This window comes from Botrytis fragariae, assembly GCF_013461495.1.
Source record: "Botrytis fragariae strain BVB16 chromosome Unknown tig00000001, whole genome shotgun sequence".
Classification (NCBI taxonomy): Eukaryota; Fungi; Ascomycota; class Leotiomycetes; order Helotiales; family Sclerotiniaceae; genus Botrytis; species Botrytis fragariae.
This window is the reverse complement of record NW_023500987.1, coordinates 1,216,415-1,242,637: the sequence shown is the minus strand read 5'-3', so window position 1 is coordinate 1,242,637 and position 26,223 is coordinate 1,216,415. Positions and strand designations below refer to the sequence as shown.

Sequence of the window (26,223 nt, the reverse complement as noted above, 5' to 3'; positions counted from 1 at the left end):
TAGTCCGCGATGGACTCTCTACACCTTATCGTCTTTCAATCTCGGGACCGAGAGCCTCCATTTCACGCGTTCTTGTGGGGTATCTAATAATTCTCATATACTACCATCCCCGCCTCCCTCCTTCTGACTAATGAGTGTAACACCGTGGATCTTTGAATGTTAGCCGCAGAAAGTTAGCCACAAAAATTGAGAACCCACGGTTTTATGTATTCCTTTAGGCAGGAGAAAACTCAGGGGAGTAATATACCTAGATATAATTGTGTACTAATTCTCAAATTGTCGAAAATCCGGTGGGGATGGGGCCCAAGCCGTCTCCACATATCTGAGCGCACAGGATTGAGTGCCGACGCTTTTTCCGGCACCGAGCTAGATGTGCATGATAGGGATATGGAAATTAGGTACCCGTTTTGGATTCGAAAGATGATAAATATCGACCATGTGAAGAGGATAGCCAGATAACAACGACGAATTGACACTCGTTCCCATCTTGATCAACGTTCTTTTCCATTGCACCTCTCTTACGCTTCCTCGAAGTCATTGCAAACATGAAGATCGCCGACGTCACAGCTCTTGCCATGCTGCCCTCCACGGGCTTGGCAGCCTGCGGTACTGCTTACTCTGACAGTCAGGTCGATGGTACGCTACTCCGTGCTATCGTGCTTGATTTGGGCACCGACGCCGCCAACGTCACTGCTACTCAGTACGACCAGTACTTTGAGCAAGGGAGCGCTCTCGAGGGTGTCAAGGCTCTTATCGCCGGTGGTCAGTTTTATGTCAACCTGTGGGCCATCCCTGGCACTGAAGCCAGCTTTCAGAACACCAGCCAGTGCGTAAGCGACGGCTACCTGATTAATCAAGTGCCCTGGTTGTATTACAACACCACGACCGCGAGCTGGTGGGGTGGTTATGAGGCTGAGACCGAGGCTGATAGCTATGACGCCGCCGCGCTTTCCCTCGTCACAAACATTGTTGCAGGTCTCGAGGTGCGCTTCTGGGATACCAACGGTGATGGCTACACTGACCTCATCGATGCCGATTACCTCGAGGGTGTCACCATCGACACCATTACTCAAAACGCCAATGGCACCTATTCGGTCTACCGCGGTAATATCGACGTCGCTAACAAGACTCCCTACGAAGGTACTATTTTCGACGCCGACCATTTCGACGGCAGTGGAACGCCTATCCCAGCCGCCAACTTCGACACTAGTATCAAGTCGGGCGACGTCGCTCTCTTCTGGTACGGCCCCAATGGCTGGGCCATGAAGCGCGCCCAGGAAATCCTTGGCATCTTCATCGACGGCGCTGACCACACCGATTACGACGTCGGCGGCGTCGTCTACGAAGATGCTATGCGTTTCTCCCGCGACAACCTACCTATCTCCAACCGACCCGGTGAATTCACTGACGCCCAGAAATTCTTCGGATTAACCAACGACACGGCCGCGGGTCTTAATGTTAGCCTCTGGCTCGTACCCGTCACCAATGCCTCGGATTTTGGAGGTCCCGTTGGTATGACGAGTGCCGGCAACTCAGGTGCCTTCCTTACCCGGGCCATTGCCCAGGCTCAAGCCCAGCTAGCCAATGCGACAATCAGTGCCGACGGCTCAAACGTTTCCTCTACCAAGCAATGGGTCACCCAGGCCGTCTATACCCAGCTTGATGATGCTATCACACGTGCCAACTCAGCGCTTTCCTCTGTCAACAGCTCAGCCGTCCTACTTGACTATCAGACATATCTCTTATACCTGAACTTGTATGGCGGTGCCGACGACATTGGCGCCGTATATGCCGGCTTCAACTACACTGGTTTCGAGACCGAGGAGCAGTTCGGTTCGGCTTAATTGCTTCATGCCCGCAGCGTTGTTTTCGTTTCTCTCTGGCTCTCAAAGGACAGTAGTAGGAATGATTCTCTAAATGTATATATCTGTATATAATATAAAAATGTTTTTAGAACATTCACTCCTGTTTCTCTATAATCATTGAGTACTATAGTAAACTATTTGTAACCTACCTGTAGACGCTGTCGAATTCGAGGTGACCATATTGATATATCTACACAATGCGGCTGGCCAGAAAGTATCGTATTATTCAGGTCTTGGATGTATATTTTCGTAGATAAAACCTGTGACTTTCCCGGAATTCAATGTTTTCTTTCTCCTTTTGTGTATCTTCGGCCATCAAATGGTTCAAGTGAACGAGGGAAAAAGACACGTTCACGTTGCTAAAGTACGCGCGTAATGATTCTCACGTGACAGCCAATCCATGATTTTGAACCTACACTCCGACAATCTCTCGCCGTTCATCGAACCCATAACTATGCCATCATCCTGCTGAAGAATATGGATTGAAAATATATACTTAAAACCCTCAGGGGTACTGTAGCAACGTAGATGCAATCTTGTAGTCTTGATCGCAAATATTGTTCCTTACATTCTACACTTTTAAGATAGTCAAATCAGACGAAGTTACCATATTTGTCCAAGTTAGCTCGATATGAGCCTTCATCACCACTGGGCGAAAAAGCACAGTAAATCATAGAGTGAAAAAGTCACAGTAACACAGCACAAGAAGTTTTCAGTAAAGTCTGATGGGTAATAGGTATGATATTGCGATCTCCGCGTATAACACCTCATCCTTATCAACACTATTGAGATCAACTACCCAGTGCATCAACCATCCCATTCATTCCTGCTATACACACCATCAAACCCAGAACTCGTTAGAAAACCCCGATAAAAGGATCACCTAAGCACCAAGCTATCCTCCCAATCCCAAGACCGGTAAGCTATCCATGCTATGCACCACGCAAACCTCAATAACCATAATGCACCCGAATAAGATACAAAAATCAGACCTCAGGCCAATCTATCAATGCCTGCGCAGAAACTGAAACTAAAAATCAAAGGCTAGCTATCCTTCTCTGTGTATCAAAGACTCCAGAGTAAGCTGCCTGCCGGTATCCTATGCTTGTGTGCGCGCCAAATGCCAGAAGTAAAGAAAGAAAAAATAACAGATAACTCCGGAAGCCTGTGGCTCAATGCAAGGTGTGCTGTACGAGAATACAATCCTGGAGTAACCATAAAGATCAACTAGAGATCATGGTCTTCCAGAGTCATGCCGGGATTCGAGGTTAGATAAGTTCAAATCCATCATCCTCAAGTGGTTCTGATTTATGAGTTTTAGCCTTCGAGTCTCCACGAGTACGAGAAAGAGCCTTGGATCTGGGACTCTTTCTGCCTCTTTGTCTCTGAAGAACAGTCTCTCCTTCTGCATCCAAAACCTCATATTCACCTCTAACGATCTTCTCGGTTTGTTCATTGACCCATCTCTGCTCTGCAAGGTCTACCAACCCACCCAAGTCTACTCTGTTACTTGGTGTGTCTGTTCTATCAAAAGAGTAAAGAACCCCCTCGTCACCAGTATTCATGATTGCGGTAGCGATGGATGGGGATGTATTATTATAATGTGTAGGAAGAAGGTCGAGTAAAGATCTAGAGAGAGGGTTGGAGGTTTTATCTGCAGCCTCAACATGGGCACCGATCTTGCGGGCGATACGGGAAGAAGATGTAAGACCGTGGTTGTAAGATGGGGACCCGGATGGTTTTGAAGGAGCATTGGAACTGTTACGGTAATGTCGGTCGGAGCTGCCACTAAAGGAACATGGGATTAGTTTGACGTTCTCATATTTTGTATGGATAGGATAGCAAACATACACTTGACTCCATAACTTTTGAGGTCTAACCTTCTCCTTTCCCTTAGCAGATGCATCACTAGGACCATCCGTCAAACTTGTGAGAGTCTTGTTCGCGCCAGCTAGTGGGCGAACCCCCATAACCCATTTCTGGGAGTGATCCTTATCACGTTTGAAGGCTTGGGCCTCAGAGCGAATGTCTCGGTGTTGAATAGGAGAGGTTGGAGTGTTAGATGTAATGGCAGACATGTTGTACGTCTTTCTTGTTCTTGGTTGATGGATTTGTATAGCGCAAAGTTGTAAGATTGGAATGCTTATTGAGAGACGTTTCTTGAAATAAGAGATGAGGCCAAGATAGAGAGAAACGTGGCGGTAAACCTTTCTTTGTGTTGGTTTATTCCTTAAAATAGAAATAGGAGTGTCTTCCTTTCCGTTCCGTTCACGTACTTATCGGATTGTCCCGTAGGATATTGTGTTGTATCGTTTCTACTCTTTGATCTCAAAGAATATGGCACCTTGCAGATGATTCGTAGGATGTTCGTAGAGGCAAACTTATTAAAAGAGAATCAAAGAGAAATAAAGGTTTATTAAAGAATAAAGTAGATGGTTCGTGAATAAGATGATTCAGACTTTGGCCGGATGACTGTAACGAGTAGTTGCGGCACGGGGAAATAGAGTCACACGTTCCAAGATCAGAAACTGCAATCAAAACACAATTAAGTGGTGAATAGCAGCAAGGCTGTATGTGATGTTGTAACTTGGATGATTAGTCCTTTGAATCAAAGGAGAATGTGCTCGGTGAGTGAGTCAGATGAGGCTGATATCCGATGTTGATATCCGGATAAGAAAGATAAAGAAGGGATATGTACGAAGGCTTGATTATGGATTAGGTAGAAGTCGTAAATGGAAATCTGAATGGTGATACTGTGATTGAAAATGTAAATGGATTTGTATAGCTATTGATATTTGATAGTTCTTTGAATGATGGATGAAGGAGAAGGAGGGAGAGAGAGGAAGGGAAGTAAGATATATGGGACATGTTTCATTGCTTATCAATGGCTTCCACCTCGTTCACTTGCCTGAACATCATGTACCCGCCAGCATTACTCCCGCCTCCAGCCACGTTCAATAATAAACAAACAAACAAACAACTCAAACAAGGCACAATCCCATCTCTTCCTTCTCATTGATCCAATCGACCCCAGGTAGATGAGTGTATGGCGTATGACCTAGATTGCCCTCGGCCATCACCGGACCTGGAGTAATAATGGGGAAATGTACTCGGTCTTAGCAAAATACAGACAGTACTAAGCCTTCTCATCTCCTCTCCTCTCTCCGTCTCCTCTCTTCTCTGCTCTCCTCTCCTCTCATTTGATTGCTTGTTATCGAGAATAGGGGATGAAACCGGATGACACCTTGTTGGCTGAGTTGGTCAAAAGCTATGCGCGCGGGGGAGCTCGAGTTCAACCTCTTATCTCCATAAACTCATGCAATACAACATCACCAACTTCTGGAACTCTTATCGCTTTGCATAATCATGAGGGTCCGGATTCATGTGCCTGCATAATCTTTTAGATACACCTAAGCGCTTAATAGGTTAACACCCTCCATGCTGTCAATACTCCTGTGCTAATTGGTAGAGTTTGAGAAGAATGAACACACAACGTGCCCAGATGGTTGAGGAACAAGGTAACAGTGATGTTTGTATGTAATGGTGTATTATTAGATATGTCTTGTATGTCTTGTATATTTCCCTGTTCGCATCATTGATGAATGGAAGACACTATTACATCATGATGATTGATTCTCCCCAGGATAAACCATCCTTCCCAGCTTTCACAGCCCTACCAAACCGAGGTTCTGAATCTATCGTTGATCACAGTCTAGAAATTCAACAAGTATATTCGTAGTGGCGGGAAGGACTTGGTTCGACTTACTTGGCCCCATGATCGAAAGATCTAATCCAATCCATCGAATGGAAATCAGATTCCGGTATAGAACTTCACAAACATAATACGAGCATAATCCTCAAATTGCATAATGATGCTTTCAACTGATACTCACACGCCTCATGGCAATGAAACATATATCCCGTTTAGGTCATCTATCGATCAAATGAAGAATGTAACACACACATGTGATACCAAAACGCAAACGCTTATCTTTATCACGTGAAGCAGGACCCGAATACAAACACATGCCAAGAAGGAACAACTATTCAGCATTGCAATGGATCGGAAAGCTCCGAAAATATGTACTAACGAAGGGTAATATATACAGGTACGAAGGGACGGTGAGAATGGAAAGAACAAGTTTGTCAACCTCCTCCTCGATACACGTGATCATGGATCATCTTTTCCACTAATGAGTGACATTGTCATGTTCAGATTACGTGCACGAGTCTTACTTGAAAGTGTCTACAAGGAACAAGAGACACCGCCGCTTGTTGGGACGTTGAGACAGTCGGATGACGTCTTGCCGCCCGTTACGGAAACATCGGTCCATGTCCACTATTCAAAGTCAGGATTCGATCTTGTATTTATCACATCACGTGTATGTCTATTTGGAGGGAGATAACTTACATCGGTGCAAGAACCGCTTCCACACTCAATAAAAATGTTGGTGGCGGTAGATTCAACGGTTCCACTAATATTCTCGAGAATAAATTTGGAAATCGTGACGCCATTGGTTGGCTCACCGGAGGTTCCATCATAAGCTTGATTGACTGTGATACCGTAGTCGGTGATGCCGGAAAGGGTAATGCCTGAGTAAGTGATGCCGGAGACGGTTCCTGTGTCACCAGAGATGGTCTTGATACGGATACCTAGAGAGTGTTAAGAAAAGTGGTCATTAATCTCGCAATGGAGGATGACATACCATTTTGCGAATCCTTGATCTCGGAGCTTTCAAACAAGACAGTCTCAACAATGTTATCATCTCTACCGCCAACAGATCCGATAGAGAGACCATGGCCACCGGAACAAACACCTCCTGAGAAAGTAATGCCCTGGGAGAAGAGAATTAGTCCTTGCTTGAAAAATTAACAGAGTGTTGACTTACAGTTCCGGAGTTGATAGCAACACAATCATCTTGATTATATACATTAGCACCGGTGATGGTGACACTCGTGCTGGATCCAATATCAAAGCCATCAGTGTTAGCACCAAGATCATCAGTATCACCATCCTCTGCATTAATGGTAACTCCGGAAATTGTCAAATCGCTAGCTCCGTTAACACTCATCACTTGGACGGGTGGGTTGTAAATATAAATGTTCTCAATCTTTGAGGAGATCAAGTTGTGTGCGTAAAAGAATTTGGGTTTGGTCTTTCCTCCGTCGGAACCTTCTCCATCCCAGTAAGCGGCTCCGCCGCCATCGAGGTAAGCACCAGTGGTTTGAGTAACGGTGATGTCTGTTCCCGAAACAGAGACCAAAGGACCAGACCATTCTTCATAGCCAAAGGTGGTAATGCCTTCAAAGATAACCTATTGATCGGGGAGTCAGTATAGTGCAAACTTTGGGCTCTTTGAATAAAAGCTTACTGTAGTTCCTTCAGTAAGATCTGTCAGATCCAGTGTCGTGCCGGATGGGACTGCAAGTGCAGATAAAATGATGGTTGAGCAAGAAGTCTTGGAAACGCTTGCCGACGAAGCTCCTCCCGAGCCGGAGAAAGTGCAGGTAGTTGCTCGCTTATCAAGATCTGGAGCAGCCGTTGGAACTGGTGCTGCAGCGGGAAGAGCCGAAGCTAAAGCGGAAAATCCTCCCAAGAGGAGACAGACAGAAAGCTTAGCCATTTTCAAGACGAGCCAAGAGATGAGAGTGTATTGATGAGCAGTGTGGCTTCTTGGCTTTGGAAGCGACTACTTGGCGTTCTTATACACTTCCTTGGCACCTTGTGGGAGCCCACTTGAAGAAAGCTTGACCTTGAAACCCCCTGGGCCCCAGTCATCACTCTTAGTGCTGGAAGAATCTGTAATGTGATATTGACTTCTAATCCCAGTTTGATGCATGGGAACGGAAGATTTAGACTGACACACTTGCATTTACCATAGAAGGTAGTTTGGCTCAAGGTAACATTGTCACTTTTCTCGTTGTCAATTAGACCAATCTTTGAACAACAAGGAAGGATTTATCGAGAGCGTTATCCACAGCTGACCAGACCATCAAGGTCCACTGAAGAAAGTGGTGGGTCCGAAAGCGCGAAAAGGTTTAGGAAGAATGAACTTAGCAGAAGGAAGAAATTATTCCGGATCTAATCTCGTGAGCACTCCTGGAGACTTTAACAATATAAATTTTGGACCCTCTTTCTTGTGCCACTCTCAGCGAGAACATCGTTGATTGGTCCATTCGAGGCCGGTAGTTAAAATTTCCCCGGATTTTATTGTTACCGAATTCGGTGGGACGCGTAAGAGCCCATCCCCTCATTTCTTGGCTAAAATATCCATGAAGCTTAATATTTGATTCCCCACAATGCCAATTTCTTTAGACCTTTGCAGCCAAGATTATTTCAGATGCTATTGTGGAACCTGTGCATATTAGAAAGATGCAATGGAAGAAAATGTGACGTGTATTGTATACAGTAGTAGTGGTGCTATTCTTAGGGCTTAGTTTGTTGTCACTTTGCCCACTCGCAAGCTCGGTGAGGAGGAAAAGCGATAAAATCATATGGATGTTTCAACACTAGCAGGTACCAGAATCTGAATAGAATCCATGCAGAGCCCAAGAGCATTCCAAAAAGGATGATAGAATGTAGATCACAAAAACAAATCAATATACCGATTGGTGGAGTCAAAACATCTGGATAGCTGCCCTCGAGTTGCCCAACAGATTCCTCCAACCAACAATGCGGATTGAATTTTGAACAGAAAACCACGGGACCACGGGACCACCATGGGTTCGTTTCAAGATTAGAAGAATAAGAAATTAGACGGCAGGAAATAAAAGGCCGCGAATGAAAATGAAGATGACAATTCACAGGTTTTGACATTGCTATTACTATACGCGTAGACTTTAGCGGGTGTTTTTTCTGGTGGTAGTAATTGATATGATTGTTTGTAACATCTTCGGAGAATAAGCGAATAGCTGTTCATCCCGAGTTTCGGAGCATTTTAGTTTTCTAACCTTCAATCTTTCTCCGTATTACAAACGTGGATTCCAAGGTTTTTCTCCACATCACGCTGCGCTATTTGTTAAGATGTGGGTTTGCCAGTCGGCACTCCGTACATATGCAAGTACCTGGTACCTCGTAATCTCCGAACTACCCCCACACATAGGTTTCCTCCCTCGAAGATTTGTACTTTGTATTGATTGTTTTGATTGACAACAAGATATGGTATTTGAAATCTCGTGGAATCATTGGGGAAAATCCATATGAGGTTCGGAAGATAGATGCCATGAAATGATCGGAAGGTCAATGAATAATATCAAAAATTGACTACGTTAGTATGCATCAAATCCGAGCAACAAACCAACCTGCTAATGTACCCCATGTTATCACTGCACTCATAGTAGTACAGAGTATGATCCTTTTTCATCAGTGGTGTTCTTACAAAGTACATGAATCAAGTTTATGCACGTGGCTGATATCAAAATCTCCGATGAGGGCTTGCCAAAATCTCCGCGTTACATTTCAAATGTCATCTCAATCACGTATGATAGCATTCACAATGTTATCACTCAAAAAAAGACCTTATTCTTATCTAGCGGATACGGAAGTAGGCTTCCGTTTGCAATTCGGTGCCGGATGTCCATTCCCAATATTCAAACATCACTATCATTATGTATCATAAAAATAGATAGAGTTTTGAATTTTGACACTCTTGCAGATAGCAAACGCGGCAAGACGTCGAATGCGAAATCATGGTTCCTGATAAACGTTGATCCACCCGACGCACCTTCAACATTGATTCCGTATCAGATACTCAAAACGCACAAAATCCGAACCTAGACTGAACAAATTCTGTATTGGGAAGCTCAATAGACTAATGTGTCTAAGGCAAATCAGCGTGTCCACTGTCAATCCAACCCCCTCAAGACCCCAGAAGCTTTGAAAATAGAAGCACCTCCCACGGTTTTGACGAGGGATTGTTATCAGGTCCTTTGACTGAACTTCTTTCACAGCTGCCGTATTTCGAGAATCTGAAGCGATAGATATCTACAATAGGGAGTCATTATTAGGATCTACATTCGCATGCCGCAGTATGGGTTGTGCTACTTATCTACATATATTGTGTACCCCCACGCTACCAATCGTTCTTCTCAACCATGGTCCATGATTTTGCAAATATCTCAAGTGAGATAATCGCACAATCTCAAATGCCTTCCTCGACTTTGCTCGAAATAGCGTTGTCTATCAAAGTTTCCACGAGGTTCTCCATGCAAGTTCATCAATCTTGCCCCTATGTACTACAGACGAACACGGCATCACCGCCAGGAATGTACCCATAACTCTAGACACACTCTCAATGCATTTTTGCAAATAATGGTATCGTACCCACGCAATATCATTTTCTCTTACAGACTGTATGATGAATATTTGAGGAGTGCAAAGTTCACATTTTGCAGCGCGTCATTGCTCTTTTATAGTGAACGTTAACTATCTCGTGAGATTGAAAAGACAGAAGCAACATATTAGCAGATGCCACAATGCTGGAGCACGATGGACCAGACATATCCGTGAACTCGAGGTCATTCGTTTGACCACCCACAATAAATTGTAAGAATCCATCACTTCACAACATTTCACCTCTACCACCACAAACTTCCTCGCTGAACCTCTCCACAAGACTCCCAATACTCGGCTTTGGACTATCTCTATGTCACTCTTTCTAGCTTGGATCCCATCTCTTCCACGAAGATTTGTGTCTCTTATATTTTAAAGCTGTTGTGGGAATTCAAACTTCAGTGTCACATCGTTTTGGGGGAAGTACCCACCCAAGAAAATGATCAGTTCGATATGTGATAAGATGGTTGACAATGGGCACATTGAAATACATTATAGTAGTAGGAGGGCTCTTTCATTGTTTACCTAATTCAAACTGGTAAATTGAAGAGTGGTTAGAAACTTTCAACTTCGTTACTTTTTGATGAGGCTTTTTAGTTTTTTAATCTTGGATATGAGTGCCTGTTAGAAAATAAAGGAAGGGATCATGATCAATCACCTTTACTTCAATCTACATTCTCGTTCTCTCAAATGCTCAAGATTATGTAGACATTCACTTATTGAACCTACGTCAGCTCCAAGATGTCTAGGTAGCTCACTCAAAACAACATCTATCTACTCTTGACATCGCCATGTCAAATATAATTCAACCTTCCATTGCACACTTCTCTTCTTGCTCTCTTCACTTTATTCTCATAGCCTTGTTAGGCAGGTGAAGTCCCTGAGCTATGGAAGTACTTTTGGGAATTTTTTATTATCACACCGATTCGCCGCTGCTAGCTCTATCCGAGGTTTCTTCTCACGATAATCTTGAAAGTTTCGGTTTGTTTAGTTCATACAATCGGACAACACGTGAGTAAGATTCTCATTTGATACACAAGTCTATTTCTCGCGAGTTTGATTGATTTTTTTATGAAGATATCAAATGATATCACTCAACAGGATATCTCTGCTCAATTTTCAACGATGAGTACCTACTTACAACCTCTACATCATTTTGTCACCCAGGGTCATTGATTGTGTTTTGCAGAGGTAATCGTCTGGGCTACGTGTTGACGGCATTTGCCACCGGATGTTTTGTGTAATACAAAATATTGGATGGCAATAATGAGTGGCGGCTGCTTGTAAGAAATCGAATTCTCGGTATCGGCAACAGGATATTAAGCTTTCAACAAGCTTTCAACAAGCTTTCAATCTTCTTGGTGTAGGTATCTTGAGTTGTGTTCGTGAATTCCCGTCTACGAAACGACGTTAAGATTACAGTCCCTGACATGATGTGAAGCTGCTTTCGACAAGCTTCATCGGCAACCAGTTTGCTAATGGAAGTGCACACTACGACCCACCAAACACGCATCCTGAGCTGAACCAGTGACTTTGCAACTCCGATCTCTCTACAGTGTGCTTGCAACATGTGGAATCTTGACAATCTTTATTGGCAACCGATTTTCTGCTGATAGTGTACGCAACGTTACCTGCGAAGACAGAATGGAAAACAGGTTAAGCCGAACTCAGAGACACGCGAGTGATTACGACTCACGGCATCGAATTTCTTCAAGCTTTGTAAAGATGACCAATATACTGAAGACAGACTCATGGATATCGATCCCACGGTTATTCCTCGCATAGGTAGTTAGAATTCGCACCTTTCCACAATCCAGTTGGCCCAAACGGTGAACCCGGAATGAAAGACAAGATGTTTAGATGAAGACTCGGGATCAAGAATATAGAGACTGTGTTGTCTAAGAATCCAATTCCTAAGGTAATGTATAGTCGTATTCTATTACCATGGTAATCCCATATGTGTTAATCAGTTATTCAAATTCATTTACCCTATTTGATATTGGGTTGATATTGTAAATTCGCAAACGCAAACGAAACTACATCATAATTCATTATGTAATCATATATTTCTTGAACCAGTTTATTTTCATAAATGTAGATTTACGGAATCAATTCTAATTGGTTACAAATAATTATGTAGTCTTTTGATTGGATGTACTCGTCGTTGATGTTAGGATAGAGTTGTTTTGATACGTTGCTTTCATCCAATTCAAAGGCTGCATAATTATCTATGATCAATTGGAATTGGAATTGATTTTATGAGTTTGTAAATATGAAAATGGCCTGGCTACCTACCTAGAGAGATGTATGATTATATAATGGAGTACAATTTGATCTTAAGATGTTCGAATTTGATGTTGTAGGATGGCATATGTATTATATAAAATGATTATATTTAAACATCTATAATGACCATACCTAGGCATACTACCTTAGGGTTGTACCTTAACCTCGATCAGAAAAGGAAGGAACGAAGGAAGGTACTTCTCAATCTACTTTTCTTCAATCTAGTAATCCGACAGTATCATCGTTTTCATTACCAGGCTACTTTGAACTATCTGGAGTAGTATTGAATTTCCTTGGGTTGCAATCATTTCGAGTGAGAACTATTTCCGATATTCTCCCTCCCCATCTCAAGCGGTCAATCATTCAAGGCCGCAACCGTTTGCTGACACAAATTTAAAACGATACCTAGATGTGGTAAGTATGACGAGTAAATAATTCAATATCAGTGTGAGATCTTCACATCCGTTACCGAATGAATTACGAAGAGGCTTATGGGTTGTGGATAGTGATATCACATCGTTTGTTTCCATCATGTTTCCATCGTATTATGTCGTGAAACGATTAGGTAGAGAGAAAATGGGATAGGCGCGTAGCATATCATCAATAACTTTATCGATTGTGAATCACAATCACCATCACCATCACCTCCGCGCATCACAAAATCGGTCCATCAAATATCAAACCCGGTCAAAAGACGGGTCCGCGTCTAAAATAAAAGTGCAAGATGAACAAAGATCTGCCCATCCCACCCCAAATACATATCTGCTCATGCGTACACCTCCCTCTCAGCCCCAAATCTCACACACACTTTCCATGCCCTCATACCTACAGTGACATACAAACAGTTTGCGTGCCACCTGCACATACCAATCAGCAGATGGAGCCCCATCATTGGCGGGAGCGAGGGGGGAAATAGGGAGCGGGCGCATAGCTTACCCATCCTTCACGGGCGAACCGAACCAATGGTGAGGGCGCTAATAAATAGCCCGCAAACGTGCATGCGCATCCTGTTGCTCCAGGGTTGAAATTATCCTAACCTATCCTGACCTAACCTATCCACGCCAAATCCCATTCTCACTTCTCACTTTGATCTCACTCTACATACCCACCCGCGCTGCGCCTCCATGCCATGTATGTGAGCGTGGATATCTAAAAATCCTAACGATGATTGATTAATTGATTGAGAGTGAAGGATTTTGGTGCAATGGATTATGTATGTATGGAAGGGTAGGGGAGGGGGGGGGGGGGTGTTGATTAATGTGTTGGTATCTTCCCTGGTCATATAGGCTTCCTCGAGGAATTTTTTCACTTCTTCTTTTTCTTCTCTTCTTTTGGTAATTCTGTACATGTACGTATGTATGTTTGATTAGTTATTTGTTTGAGCAAACCATTATTTGAACTTATTGGATTTGGATTCGAACTTGAATTTGAAAACGACAAATGCGACAAGTGTTCGTAGAACATTGGAAGATTATTAAGTGAATAGAAAGCGATAATGTTGAGTTGATATATGAATGGGATAATAGGAAGTGAGAAAGCTGGAAATGATTATATCGATTCAGAGATGGAGGGTCTTGGTGGTCTGGTGCGGGTTACTGGACATGGCGTTTGGCGGTCACGACGGGAAGACGGATGGAAGGAAAATTGGGCAGGACAGTTATGGGGACAAGAGGAGCTCGTCATTGTCGCCGCAAATTAACACTTCTCGAGCTGCTGGGGATGAAGTTAAAGGGGCTCCATGGTATTATTCTACTACGTGGCCGTCCTTTGAAGAGAATCGTACTGTGTCTTTGAATCAGTCCTATACGCCCCGTTTCGAAGTTGGATCTCAAGGACCACCAGATGCGAAATTTCTGGCTTTATGTTACACTACCAATTTCCAAGCACCAGAATCGGCCAACATATATTATGTTGTACCCCTGACATGTAAGTGATTGGCAAGAGAATATCCGTCTCTTCTAAGGCAGGTCTAATGAAAATTGCAGACGAATGTCCAAACATTGACCCCTCTTGTCAAATCGAAGACCAGAAATCAGGGACGGCGAATTTAGATATCAATCTCTATAATACTAGTGCAGGCCTCTCTACCTTTACAAAGCCGAACTCAGCTTTCTTTCTGTGTTTCAGCAATGGTAACGACCCTGTCGCGGGCTTCCTCTGCGAGTCTTACAGCCCATACTTCCAGATATTACGCAGCCCCTCGCTTCTTAATCAGAAAAGGGAAGACACGGTAGATTTAGTAGCAGCCGAATCATCATCTTTGTCGGCTTTCGCGAGCTCGTTTGTGGAAGCCGTCACAAGCTATGCAGCTCCAGCGACTCCGCTGTCCGTCACGGCAAGCACGACAATCTTTTTGCCTTCAGGAGGATCAGTGATCCCAGCGTCAACAACTGCGCCCAATATAGCCATTTCAACATCATATGCCTCGACTGTAACGACACCTATATTAACGCCAACCGGTGTCGACGGCTCGGCTAGTGCAACTGGTACCTCTGACTCATCCACCTCCACCTCCACCTCCTCGAATTCCAGCGGACTCTCCCTAGGCGCCAAAATTGGCATTGCTCTCGGCGCCATAATTCTTGTCTTCCTCCTCCTCCTAGCCCTCCTTCTTCTCCTCCGCCGCCGCCGCAAGAACCCCCTAAGAACCCTCCCGCACCCCCGAGAATCTTCTCCTCTCCTCCTCCCTCAAACACAACAACGACTCCAACTCCCTCTTCATTGCCGAAAAACTCGCTCTCACCGATCGCAGCGACACAAACACCCCTCTCACATCTCGGGGTGCCGGAATCCTCGGCGGAACATTCGATCACGACGATGATCTCCATCAAGATTTACCCGCGCCCGGAAGTGCCTTTACAGCAAACACACCTGTACCCATTAGTCCGCGCCGCAGCCAGGCTGCCAACACGCTGCGAAGCGAAGCGATAGGAAGTCGCGCCGTGAGCATCGCATCCGGGATCTCACGGCCCGTATCCCCCGTCAACAGCAGTGCGGCGAATAAGATCGTAGGCCTCAGTCGAGAAAATAGTCGCGAACGTATTGGCGATAGGAGTATCTTTGATCAGGAACCGTATACGGATAATATAAGCGCAGGCGCAAGTAGTGGGGCGGTAGGCATGAATGGGGATAGAAATGGAAGTCGCACGAATTTAGACGTGCCGAAAGTGTATAAAGGGGCGTTACAAGCGCCTTTCCTCAGCGAACCGGGGATGTCGGCTGAGGAGGTAGCGAGGTTGGAGGAAGAGGAGAGGAGGATTGACGAGGCGATTGCGGAGGCGGAGGAGGAGAGGAGGAGGGCGAGAGAAGCAAGAGGGAGATAGAGATTGATGGCTTGCTGGAGTGGGAAGTTGGAAGTTTTGGAGTTTTCGGATCTTTTACTGTTTGGTAATTTATATATACACCGTGCTAATATAGTGGGTGTGAAATTGCGATATTGTGTATCGCGATTCTGGTATATCTTGTTATATACACTTATTCATTCATATATTTATAACTATTTGTAGTGCGATTCCATATACATATTTCGTTATTTATCGGACTTTTGTTTTATCCATTGTTTGTATATTGGGGAATGCATAAGTATTTTTATTATATAACTGCTACATATGTATATATATGTGAATGGATTTCATTTAACATTCAAGGTAAACTCTATAATCAGTTACTTCATTTCTTGAATCACTCCAGGGCATTTTTCAATCTGCTCATAGGTTATTGAAACTAAAATATACCCAAGCGGACATGATTCACGAATACTGTAATAGCTCCGTGTACATCTAACAGGCAGACAAACCTTCTGTAGACAGAGAGGCCGAGAAAAGAAAGGGGAAATGAGAGAAGAGGAGAAAAGAAGGAATGGAAGCCGTTACAAAACTGAATGGGGCGATGTAGATAGAGCAGAAAAAGCTTAAGAAGGGAATACTATACATAGGAACAAATTACCAAGTGGATACAAGAACGAATAGAAATTCTTTCAAAAAAGACCCCCTACTTCCCCCAAAATTTCAAGACTATTCTCCACATAGATAGATAGATAGATATCAAGTCAAATACATCATATCTGCACGCCCGCCAGAAGAATCCGAACAAAAGCCAGAGAGATCTAGAGGCCAATCACTCACTGCAAAAACCGTCCAAAAAGTATAGTATCTCAAGATATCTATCTCTCGGATCATACAAGAGAGTTTTCAGATCACTAGGATTCACAGCTTCTATATATTCATGCGATCGCAGCGATCTTCTTCTCAAGAATGGGAAACCCTTGTTGGCAGAATATATTTTTGACTCGCGGAGCGTCGATATCTTCATATGAAGATTTTTGGGAAGCGGATGCACAATATAGACGTTCTGAGCGTGGATCGAAGAATTGAACTTTGTTCCTGGCGAACAAATTCTCTTCGAAACTGCTATATGGTGGTTGAGATTCGGGAGTCGTCTCTTCGAATGCAGTCTAGGTTCTATGATGCTATATCATGTTTTATTACACGTGTGATGCGCCTCTCGCTAAATAGATTCCATCATTCTGCATTCACCAGAGCCGGATGGCGTGCCTGACTCGCGTGAAACACCTTGCAAAGCTTAACCCTTGATCAATACATCACATTCTATCATTCTATCATTCCAATAATGGCGGGCACTCTTTGCGCAATACTGACTGGTTTAGCAGACATTTAATGATCATCATTACAAGAGTCCACATTCTTCGAAATAGTGTAATTGCAAACAGTTCCATAGAAATCTGTTTTACCTTCATTTCTCTTTACCCACGGGTGAAAATTCATTCACTCACTATGGAAAGCTTCACGGCACAATCAGACTCGACAACTATTCCTAATGTACTCACCGCTACAGCTGGTGCCTTAAGGAAGCTACTCCAGGGTGGTAAAGTGAGTTCGGTCCAGCTTGTGGATCTATACCTGAGCCAAATTGAGAGACACAATCATCGAGGCCTGAAATTGAATGCAATGATAAGCACAGCACCCAAGAAAATTCTACTTGACATTGCCAAATCTCTTGATGATGAGCGTGCTGCTTGGCATACCAGAGGCCCCTTCCATGGCATTCCTGTTACCGTGAAGGTAAGCTGCCCAACCATAGCGAAGGAATCCACCTAAACAATTCTTAGGACAGCATTTGTACTGATGTGTCTCTGGGAATGGATACTGCTTGTGGTTCATATGCTTTGGTTGGTTCTATTCCTCAGCATAATGCTCCTATCATGGATCACGTAGGTGAAGTCCTTGCTCCAAGCGTTGAACGACATGCTAAAATGTCGTCTAGCTTTTGAAAGCGGGTATGATCGTTATAGGAAAGGCAAACTTATCAATAGGCGCTTTGCCGTGCCCTGTTCGTGTAGCTACTAGTCACTGCGATCATAGGAAATGAGTGGCTGGAAAGGGTTTGGGATAATAACAGGATGGTCAGCGGTAGGACAAACACAGTCACCGTATATTGTTGGGGGGCTCTTTAAGGGAGAAAAATTACTCGAGCAGACTGTTAGTGTCAGCAAAACATCTCACAGTCAAAGAATTGAATGAACTAAGTCCTCCGAAGGCTCCAGCAGGATCATCATCAGGAAGTGCTTCTGAAGTTGCAACCGGCTTTGCACCACTGGCAATCGCAACCGAGACAGACGAATCGATCACGCAGCCTGCGAACCGTGCATCACTATTCGGCATAAAGGTAATCCGTGGGTCGTGCATCGACCGAAGGTACGGCCCCTTGGTCTGCCTTAACAGACAGTATCGGTGGTATGGCAAAGTCGACACAAGACTTAGCATACCTGGTAGATGTCATCCTTGGCACAAACATCGCTCCAACTTTGAACACAAGTTGGAAAGGTCAAACTGTTGGCTTTGTGGATAATACACTCTGGGGGTTCTCCGAATTCATTTGCACCCCAGATCCTGTGCTCATTACCCAACAACGCGAAGCTTACATGGATACCAAGAAGAAGCTCATTGAACACGGAGCGACATTTCACGAAAATATTCCTCTGACTTCCGTGGATGAGCTTCAAATCGATGGTGATGATGCTCTCGATCAATTATGGAGTAAGTAATAGCCTTTTTGCGTGTCAATAACCATATTTTGATCTCATACAGACCATGATTATGCGGAAGCATGGGAGAAGTTCTTGAAAAACTTTCCTAGAAGTTCAATGAAAAGCATTGCAGACATCGTAAAATTCAACAAGCTAAACGCAAAGGTTGCTCTGCCTGCGGGTAAGTGAGGCAGCCAAGACGAATGGAATTTATAAAACAATACATCAATTTGGTCTTGATGTAATTGTTGGACCCATGGATGGTCGCATACCTACCATTGCCGCCGCAGCAGGCTATCCAGTAGGCACTGTTCCCTTGGGCTACTCTCAGTCAAATGAACGTCCAGTTAGACTTGCTGTTGTTGTTCTGGCTAATAAAGAGCACAAAATATTGCAATTCATGACTGCATGGGATAAATTCACGCCATCGCGTTGACCCCCTCCCCAACTAATGAATTAGAATTCTCCTAAGTACTCTAACATCTTGGTTTAGCTACTGAGCCAGGAAATGAATTCGCCGAGAGACAACCACCGAAAGTTGTGGTTGCTAGGAGAGGATAGGTTTGGTGTTGATGATGTAGGTTGGGTGGGGACGAGTTTAGCCATCTACTTCTAAAGAATACCTTTCTGTATAATAAAGTACATTTAGAGATTTGAGAAAGTAGAGAATGAACGTCTTTGGCTGGAAAGATTTGAATGAAAAGTCATCAGCCAATGGCAGACACAGATTTTGAACTGCTTGTCCTATCATTCCGGCTCCTGGCCCTTCCACTTTTCTCTCATAGCCTCAACATCAAAGCCGCATAATGCTGCCCTCTTAACCACCTCTCTTGCCTTTCCTGTAACTGGGGCATCAATCATCTTGTTGTCCAATGTCCACGCTCCTTTCCCCTTCTTCTCCGCCTTTTCATCTGCGATGACTACTCGTACACTCCACTCGACTTCTTTCTCTCCAGGTGCAAATGCTTTCTGAACAATATCCACTTGGGAAGGATGTATACATTGTTTTCCATTGAACCCTAAACCCTTTCCCTGAAGAGATTCTTCTTCCAAACGAGCTAGTCCCTCACTTCCCCTATATGATGTACACACTAAATCAATGGTCGATGGGATATCAAATGCTCGTGCACAAGTTGCTATGTGACTTCTCGCATATAGGAATTCGTCAAGACTAGGTGTTCGTGTAATGCTTAAATCCAAAGAGAAATCCTCAGCGGCGAATATTAGGCCATGTAAGTAGGGAGATGCTTGACAGATTGAAGAGAGGTTTATAAGAGATTGTGCGGATTCTATGAGAGCGAGTATTTTGATTGGGTTGGAAGAAGACGATGGAGTAGATGGATGTCGAGAGGGAAGGGTATGACGAAGAATATCATTTATGAAGTGGAGATCGGAAGCCGAGTTTACTTTGGGTACTACGAGAGTGTCAAGGTGTTGACTCTTGAGGACTTGAGTGAGATCTTGTAGAGCGAGGCCTGATGACACGGAGTTTATTCGTACAGCTAGTCTATGGTGATAGTGGAATCAGCAAATATATTTTCACCTTCTGGAGGACAAAAAGACTTATCAGACACAAAATACATACTCTCCTACATCTTTCGGTCTTTCGCCCTTTAGAAAACCCACAATATTTTTCCTTGCCATCTCCTTATTCCCCAATGTCACCGAATCCTCCAGATCATACGCAACAGTATCAACCTTTAGTCCTCGGGATTTCTCTAAAAACTTGGGTGAAGATGATGGCACTTGTTCGTAGGTTAGCTACCCATGAGGGAGCTTCCATATATGGTCTTCAGATGGATAGCATACCATAGAGGAGAGCCCTTCGGAGGACAGAAGCTGCTGCGTTTCGCGACATTGCTATTTCGAAGTACAAGGATCAATTGAAGGTTGAAATAAGTTGAGGGGCTTCAAAATTTCAAAGATTTTGAAGTGCTGATGGAATTTCAATTGATGTTGCGCTTCGGGAGCTTACCCCACAATATACAACTCGCTAGGCTTGCTCACCTGGCCATTAACAGAAATGCACTATATACTTAAGTACTGTGCGGTATATATATTCGTTTTTCTATTTATTTTACTTTGGAAAGACACAATACCAAGAGGTAAAATATTTTGGAGGAATTGAGGCAAGCACAGTTAATTGTACCTTAGTGAAGAATTAGAGACAGTATAGCATTCAGCTGAGGCTCGGATGTGATCTGCCAATGCACAGGGACCCTTAGCACCATGTAGCTAAAGCCTATCAGTAGACGCTAAGACAATCAATATCTTATCCATCTCAATCCGAGCTTCGTCTTCTTCCACGTACAAGTTGCTCAACTACAAATACAATATTGAATACACCAAATCGCTGGGCTCATCAACTGCCCAAACACCAATCATGACAACTCCAATTCCAAACCCAGACCCGATACCATTATTTCGACCTTCTAAAAAGCGCAAGATTTATAGACAGCGAAATCAAGATGATAACAACGAGATAAACCCCGAAATCTCCACAAACGCGCCCGCGCCAACAGCAGCAGCTATACCCACAGAACAAAGTTTAGATGAACTCATTGCTTCGAATTCCATTCCTATCAAAAAAGAGGAGGGAGATGAAGAAGGTGGAATGGAAGAAACGCCCCTAAGTATATCAGAAATTCTACGTCTGCGAAAACAGCGAAAGAAAATTGGAGGGGTGGAGTTCAAAGCCGAATCTAAAATTCGAGATGGAAATGACGATGAGGAAAATGGAGATGCGCTGGTGAAATATGAAGATAAGGATGCAGAGGAAACACAACCTGAAGGTGGACTTTCAATGCGACGATTTGCGCCACAGATGGGAGTAGTGGGGAGTGGTGTCGATAAACATATGTAAGTACTTTTCGTATTCTTCCCGAGAGAGAACTGCTTGGGTGTAAGTGCGGTGACTAATAGTATAGGATGGCATATATAGAGTCGAAACTCAGACATACATCTCAATCCGTTGATTCTCCATTCACAAATCCTCAAGCAGGAACTCCAAAGAAGGAGACTTCTACAGCCCAATCTAAAGAATCTCAAAGAGCACCTACTACCATGGGTCAAATTCTCGAAATCGATCTGGGAGAAGAATCAAGAGCAAGAAATGCATATCGAACAGAACTAGCTCGCAGAAAAGCAGCAGGTGAAAACATCGAACTCGAAGAATCTACACAACCTCTCCCCAAGCCGCGCCTTGGCCGCGATGGTAAACCCTGGCGTGGTCGCAAAAGAAGAGGAAGCGATGATATTCAACGCGATGCCCTCGTGGATGCTATTCTTCATGAGAATCGTCTCGATATTTACGAGCCTGTACCCTCGAGTAAGGAAACGAATCACACGGCAGGGCTGGCCAATGATGAAATGGTCGCAGAATCATTCCGCAAGGATTGGGAAGAAGCTAGTTCTCATGCATCTTTGCAGAGACAACAACAGATGTCTGAAAAAGCGGCAAAGGATAAGAAGAAAGGAGCTCAGGATAAGACGGAGGAAGAATTGTATATGAAAGGGCCGAAGTTGGGTGGAAGTAGGAGTGCTAGAGCTGCGATGAGGGAATCGATGTTGAAAGGGAAGGCGGTAAAGAGGTAAAGATAGATGAGGGGATATATCGACTTAGAAATGGATGGGAAGAGCTTATCAGTGGGTTACAGCCATTGCTTCGCAGGGTGCGAAAAGAAAGATGGAAAAGGAGAATAACTTGGTGTGCATTCCCGTAAAAGTCACGAATTTGCAAGTGCATCCATCTTTCGGATTAGCTTGCTTGGTATTCCTATCTCTGTTTGTAATTTTATACTCTCCAGTCGCCTGAGTTTATAAGTACAAAGAATAATCATTTTCATCACCTTTCCCTTCCTGAACAATTATCCAGATGCAAAAACCCCTCGCGATATTCAAATTCACACAAATGTATTTCCTACCGTCAACCATTAAATCTCATACTCAATTAAGTCATTCCTTACAGCACTTTTCCATCCCATTTTCTAGGTTCTCAAATGTAGCTAGCTAGGTACCTAATCAACCGACTCAAATAATACAATCACAATCGCAATCACAATCGCATCGCGTATTTAAGGGGCGGGAAAGGAGGGAAGGTGTAGATATAGAGATACATCAAAATATCACCTAGGTAGGTACTTGTTCATTCTAGGTATCGAAGGTTCGTAGTCGACAAAACAAACAATCAATCACTTCTTGCAAAATTCAATCCTACTGGATGGAAATGGATATTATGATTTTATCTTCATGTATACATGTACATACATATACATCTACACAAAGAGGAAATCTCGATTGTGCAGTCGGAGATGAGTATACATGGCATGTAGTATATATAGTATCTATATATCATCACTCCATCGTCATTCCATCACTTCACTGCTCCATTGCTCAATCTCTCAAGCATTCGATTACTGCATGATATAGCTTTTTCCCAGTAGTATGATGGCGTGGTGATGTCTATTGAGCTATCTATCTAGGTACTTGGGTACTTGGAGTTGTGTAGATACTAGAGTTGTGTAGATATTAGATATTAGATATTAGATTCTAGAGAGAGGTCTTGGGGTCTTAGGTGGGTGATCTTTTTGTAGAGAAGGAAGAGGAGGAGGAGGAGTTTGGTATAGGTGGGTGGGTAAATAGATGAGTGGGTGCTTGTTTGTTTAGTAGGTGTGTGTATGTATGTGTGTATGTATGTATGTATGTATGTATGTTACAAAAATCACGAATCAAAGACAAGGAGAAAGAGAAGCCCTAAGAAGGAATAATAAGTATAGGATCTAATGTAATCTGATCTAATCAAATGCGACAGATGGGTATGCTATAGGTACCTAGTTAGTGTCTTTGCTACTTATACCACATCATTCCCATACAATTGGTTCCAACTCAAAAACATAGGATGACATAACATGACATGATATGACACGAGTATATGTTACTCGTTTATTTTATTCCTGGGTATTCAATACCTATATACCAGCCAGCTACTATGTTATGCCGACCAAACTAACCCAACTCAAACAATGGTATAAAAGAAACTATAGTTAAATACAAAAATGTATGCGTCAGGAGATGAAACGCCGTGTGTCCTAATACCTCATAGCGATAGTCTGACTATGGGAGTTACTGTTGATAGCCCATTCATGAATATATTTCCCGGCTGCAATTCCATACATATCCAAATGTCCACGCCAATTCCCTTAACCGAGATATTCATTAATATATCCATCTCGCCGTGATTAATTGCAACCCAAATCTCATCAGCACACTTCCTCAATATCTTTTGCTGTGATTTCCTCTATTCTCTCATCACAGTTACCATCACCCTCCCCATCCAACCTCTCAATCCTCACTCCCATCCCGAAAACATCGCCTCCGTGCACCAACCTCACGGCCTCTCCACTTCCCAACACCAAAACCTCTGTGCCCATCCCCTTCTTCTCATTAAACTTCTCACTCTTTGGCGACACCACACTCTCCACATCTTCCTTCTCCCACTTCTCGCTCCTCAGACTCCACGTTGCCATCCCCGTGCTCGTCTTATCGCCATCGTGGGCGGAAATCCACGTTTTGGCGCAGAGATTTTGCGCAATCGATACTCCGCCGGGGAAACCAGATATGATGTTTCCACCCAGGTACCAAGGGTTTGAGATACGATCGAAGGGGTGGAGGAGAGAGGTTAGAGGGAGAGCCGCTTCCGAGACGAGATGCGAGGATGCGTAGGGAGCGAGGGTGTTGTATGTACAGCCGTGCGGAGAGAAGATGACAGAGAGAGCGCGCTCGGTAGGGCTGGGGAGGGTAGAGGCGATGGAGTTGGGTGAGGAGGGTGGAGTAGCGTACGCGTTTTCATCTGGATTGGAGAAGGATGTTGAGAGGGTAGGTGGACGATATGTTATCCCGATTGCATTATGCAGCCCTGTAAGATCGTTCTTTTGAGGGAGAAAAGCAATAGTCACTTCGCCTGCGATCCCATTTTGAGATTGGGGAGGTACGGGAAATCGAAGGATACTGTCAGGGCGACGCTGACGAGCATCTTCCCAGCGTTTAAGAGGGACGACTTTCGAGGGAGAGAAATATTTCCACCGTTTTATCGTCTTTGCGGCCCCGGGTTCTGCAAGGATCAATGTCTTGCTTCCATCTGGAGAGAGCTGTTTGAGAGTTTCTTCGTGACAATGGTCGGTTTTATCTTGACTTATTATTACCAGATCTGGTTCGGGGAGTTCGGTGAGAGAAGATATGCATGAGGGTGAATTGAGATGAGATATTGAGAATTTGTGGTGGAAGATTTTAGAAGGACCAGATATCCATGGATCGAGGAGGATAGTAAAGGAGCTTTCATGTCGTCCAGGTCCGCCTGGAGATGGTGGAAAGGGGGAGATGGGCGAGAAGGTCAGGAGGAATGATGCATCATTGTTTAGATGCTTAACCGTCAAGGACATCTTCAAATCGAGCTATGAGAAGATCGAGAAAATCTGTAAAACTCATAGTATCCAAAAAGTAAAAGTGAGGGTGAGGCCAAAAGGAGAAAGGAGGACGGCAAGGAGATGTAGATTGACTCGGATTGTAGGAGTAGATGGGTAGCAAAGATTTTTCTGACATGGAAGCAGAGTCGTGAATCAATGAATCAAGTTGATTTGGATAAGTGATTCCACATACTCGTCGAAACACGGGCACTGGATGTCATATTTGAAAGGATATGGAAGAAGATCCAATGCGGGATGATGTGGAAGTTGTTCATGGACGCAAAGATTCCAAGCGGCACACTGCCTAGTAACTCATCAAAATCCCCGTTTGTTGGATGAAAATGGAAAGGTTACCCGATAGAGAAATGATTGTACTTGGATCTATTGAATGCCTATCATTTTGACCGAACAATACCCTTATTCTCGAGAGGAGAGTTTTCTGAATCGATTATCATAACTGAGCTACTCTTTGCGAAAACATACTGTGTATATGATATATCATTGTCTTGCAAACCTTTAACAAAACCTCATACTTCATACATCTATACCATTTCGTCGAGCTTCGATATCAGTCAACATCTCGAAAGTGGATCATTCTACGGAAGCACCGTACGGTTATAATTAACCCATTTGAAATATAAGCACCTTCATCTCTCCAAATGGCTAATGACAAACCTGCTTTGGGGACGTCGATCATTTTTTAAGCAGGATTTGACGAAGAAGCTTTCAGCTGTTGTGGTGAAAAGTGGTTCCTCTTTCCTTGTTTCAATAATTGGATTGCCGTTTAGTGGATTTGATTGGTGGGGAAAGAGATGAAAGATCGATTGAAGGAACGATACGCGAGCTTTGAAGTTTGAATGTTTTCGTGAATACGTACACGCATACAGTACTAGGAGACTAGCATATGTATATGTGTATGTATATGTATGAAGTAGGTACCGATTTCCAACGAGCATTTCATACAAACTTTTCGATATCGATCTAGACTCTCCAGCTGCTGTTGCTAGATATACAATGTATCAGCTTCATTATGAAGATCAAGTCTCAACAGGTTAGAAAGTCATAGCCTCAGCAAAGAAACACTGCAAGCCTCACTTAGTTGATCGACAGGATAATTAAGAAAATCATCAACGCGAGTGAGTGTTAAGTTAGCATTATCTTGATGGAACGTTTTGGTGTTTGTGCTATTTCTCTTCTACTTAGCACGACAAACCATATTTACGAATCTTCATG

General features: G+C 43.6%; 8 protein-coding genes across 8 annotated transcripts; 4 read left to right on the top strand and 4 right to left on the bottom strand.

Annotated features, from left to right (window-relative positions):
• Positions 1-545: 545 nt before the first annotated feature.
• Positions 546-1,844, top strand: Bfra_000378 (uncharacterized protein; the record flags this gene model as incomplete). The annotated part of the gene is made up of 1 exon (XM_037330825.1): positions 546-1,844. One exon carries the CDS (start codon positions 546-548, stop codon positions 1,842-1,844), a length of 1,299 nt encoding a protein of 432 aa, XP_037197158.1.
• Positions 1,845-3,133: 1,289 nt separating this feature from the next.
• Positions 3,134-3,943, bottom strand: Bfra_000377 (uncharacterized protein; the record flags this gene model as incomplete). Its single annotated transcript, XM_037330824.1, has 2 exons — positions 3,134-3,653; positions 3,717-3,943. The coding sequence occupies 2 exons, from the start codon at positions 3,941-3,943 to the stop codon at positions 3,134-3,136; spliced, it is 747 nt and encodes a 248-aa protein (XP_037197157.1).
• A 2,168-nt stretch (positions 3,944-6,111) lies between these two features.
• Bfra_000376 (putative endopolygalacturonase 5 protein) lies at positions 6,112-7,489 on the bottom strand (the record flags this gene model as incomplete). Its single annotated transcript, XM_037330823.1, has 5 exons — positions 6,112-6,204; positions 6,277-6,518; positions 6,572-6,701; positions 6,755-7,180; positions 7,238-7,489. The coding sequence occupies 5 exons, from the start codon at positions 7,487-7,489 to the stop codon at positions 6,112-6,114; spliced, it is 1,143 nt and encodes a 380-aa protein (XP_037197156.1).
• A 6,538-nt stretch (positions 7,490-14,027) lies between these two features.
• Bfra_000375 (uncharacterized protein) lies at positions 14,028-15,806 on the top strand (the record flags this gene model as incomplete). The annotated part of the gene is made up of 3 exons (XM_037330822.1): positions 14,028-14,409; positions 14,469-15,067; positions 15,150-15,806. The coding sequence occupies 3 exons, from the start codon at positions 14,028-14,030 to the stop codon at positions 15,804-15,806; spliced, it is 1,638 nt and encodes a 545-aa protein (XP_037197155.1).
• Positions 15,807-17,152: 1,346 nt separating this feature from the next.
• Bfra_000374 (putative amidase family protein) lies at positions 17,153-18,965 on the top strand (the record flags this gene model as incomplete). The annotated part of the gene is given in 8 exon segments (XM_037330821.1): positions 17,153-17,564; positions 17,612-17,713; positions 17,767-17,832; positions 17,865-17,981; positions 18,040-18,197; positions 18,229-18,539; positions 18,591-18,710; positions 18,724-18,965. 8 exon segments carry the CDS (start codon positions 17,160-17,162, stop codon positions 18,963-18,965), a joined length of 1,521 nt encoding a protein of 506 aa, XP_037197154.1. The 5' UTR covers positions 17,153-17,159.
• Positions 18,966-19,276: 311 nt separating this feature from the next.
• On the bottom strand, positions 19,277-20,387 carry Bfra_000373 (putative aldolase citrate lyase family protein; the record flags this gene model as incomplete). The annotated part of the gene is made up of 3 exons (XM_037330820.1): positions 19,277-20,036; positions 20,115-20,274; positions 20,339-20,387. The coding sequence occupies 3 exons, from the start codon at positions 20,385-20,387 to the stop codon at positions 19,277-19,279; spliced, it is 969 nt and encodes a 322-aa protein (XP_037197153.1).
• A 525-nt stretch (positions 20,388-20,912) lies between these two features.
• Bfra_000372 (putative mrna splicing factor rna helicase protein) lies at positions 20,913-22,123 on the top strand (the record flags this gene model as incomplete). Its single annotated transcript, XM_037330819.1, has 2 exons — positions 20,913-21,388; positions 21,457-22,123. The coding sequence occupies 2 exons, from the start codon at positions 20,913-20,915 to the stop codon at positions 22,121-22,123; spliced, it is 1,143 nt and encodes a 380-aa protein (XP_037197152.1).
• Positions 22,124-23,787: 1,664 nt separating this feature from the next.
• On the bottom strand, positions 23,788-24,966 carry Bfra_000371 (uncharacterized protein; the record flags this gene model as incomplete). The annotated part of the gene is made up of 1 exon (XM_037330818.1): positions 23,788-24,966. The coding sequence occupies one exon, from the start codon at positions 24,964-24,966 to the stop codon at positions 23,788-23,790; it is 1,179 nt and encodes a 392-aa protein (XP_037197151.1).
• Between the last annotated feature and the right edge of the window lie 1,257 nt (positions 24,967-26,223).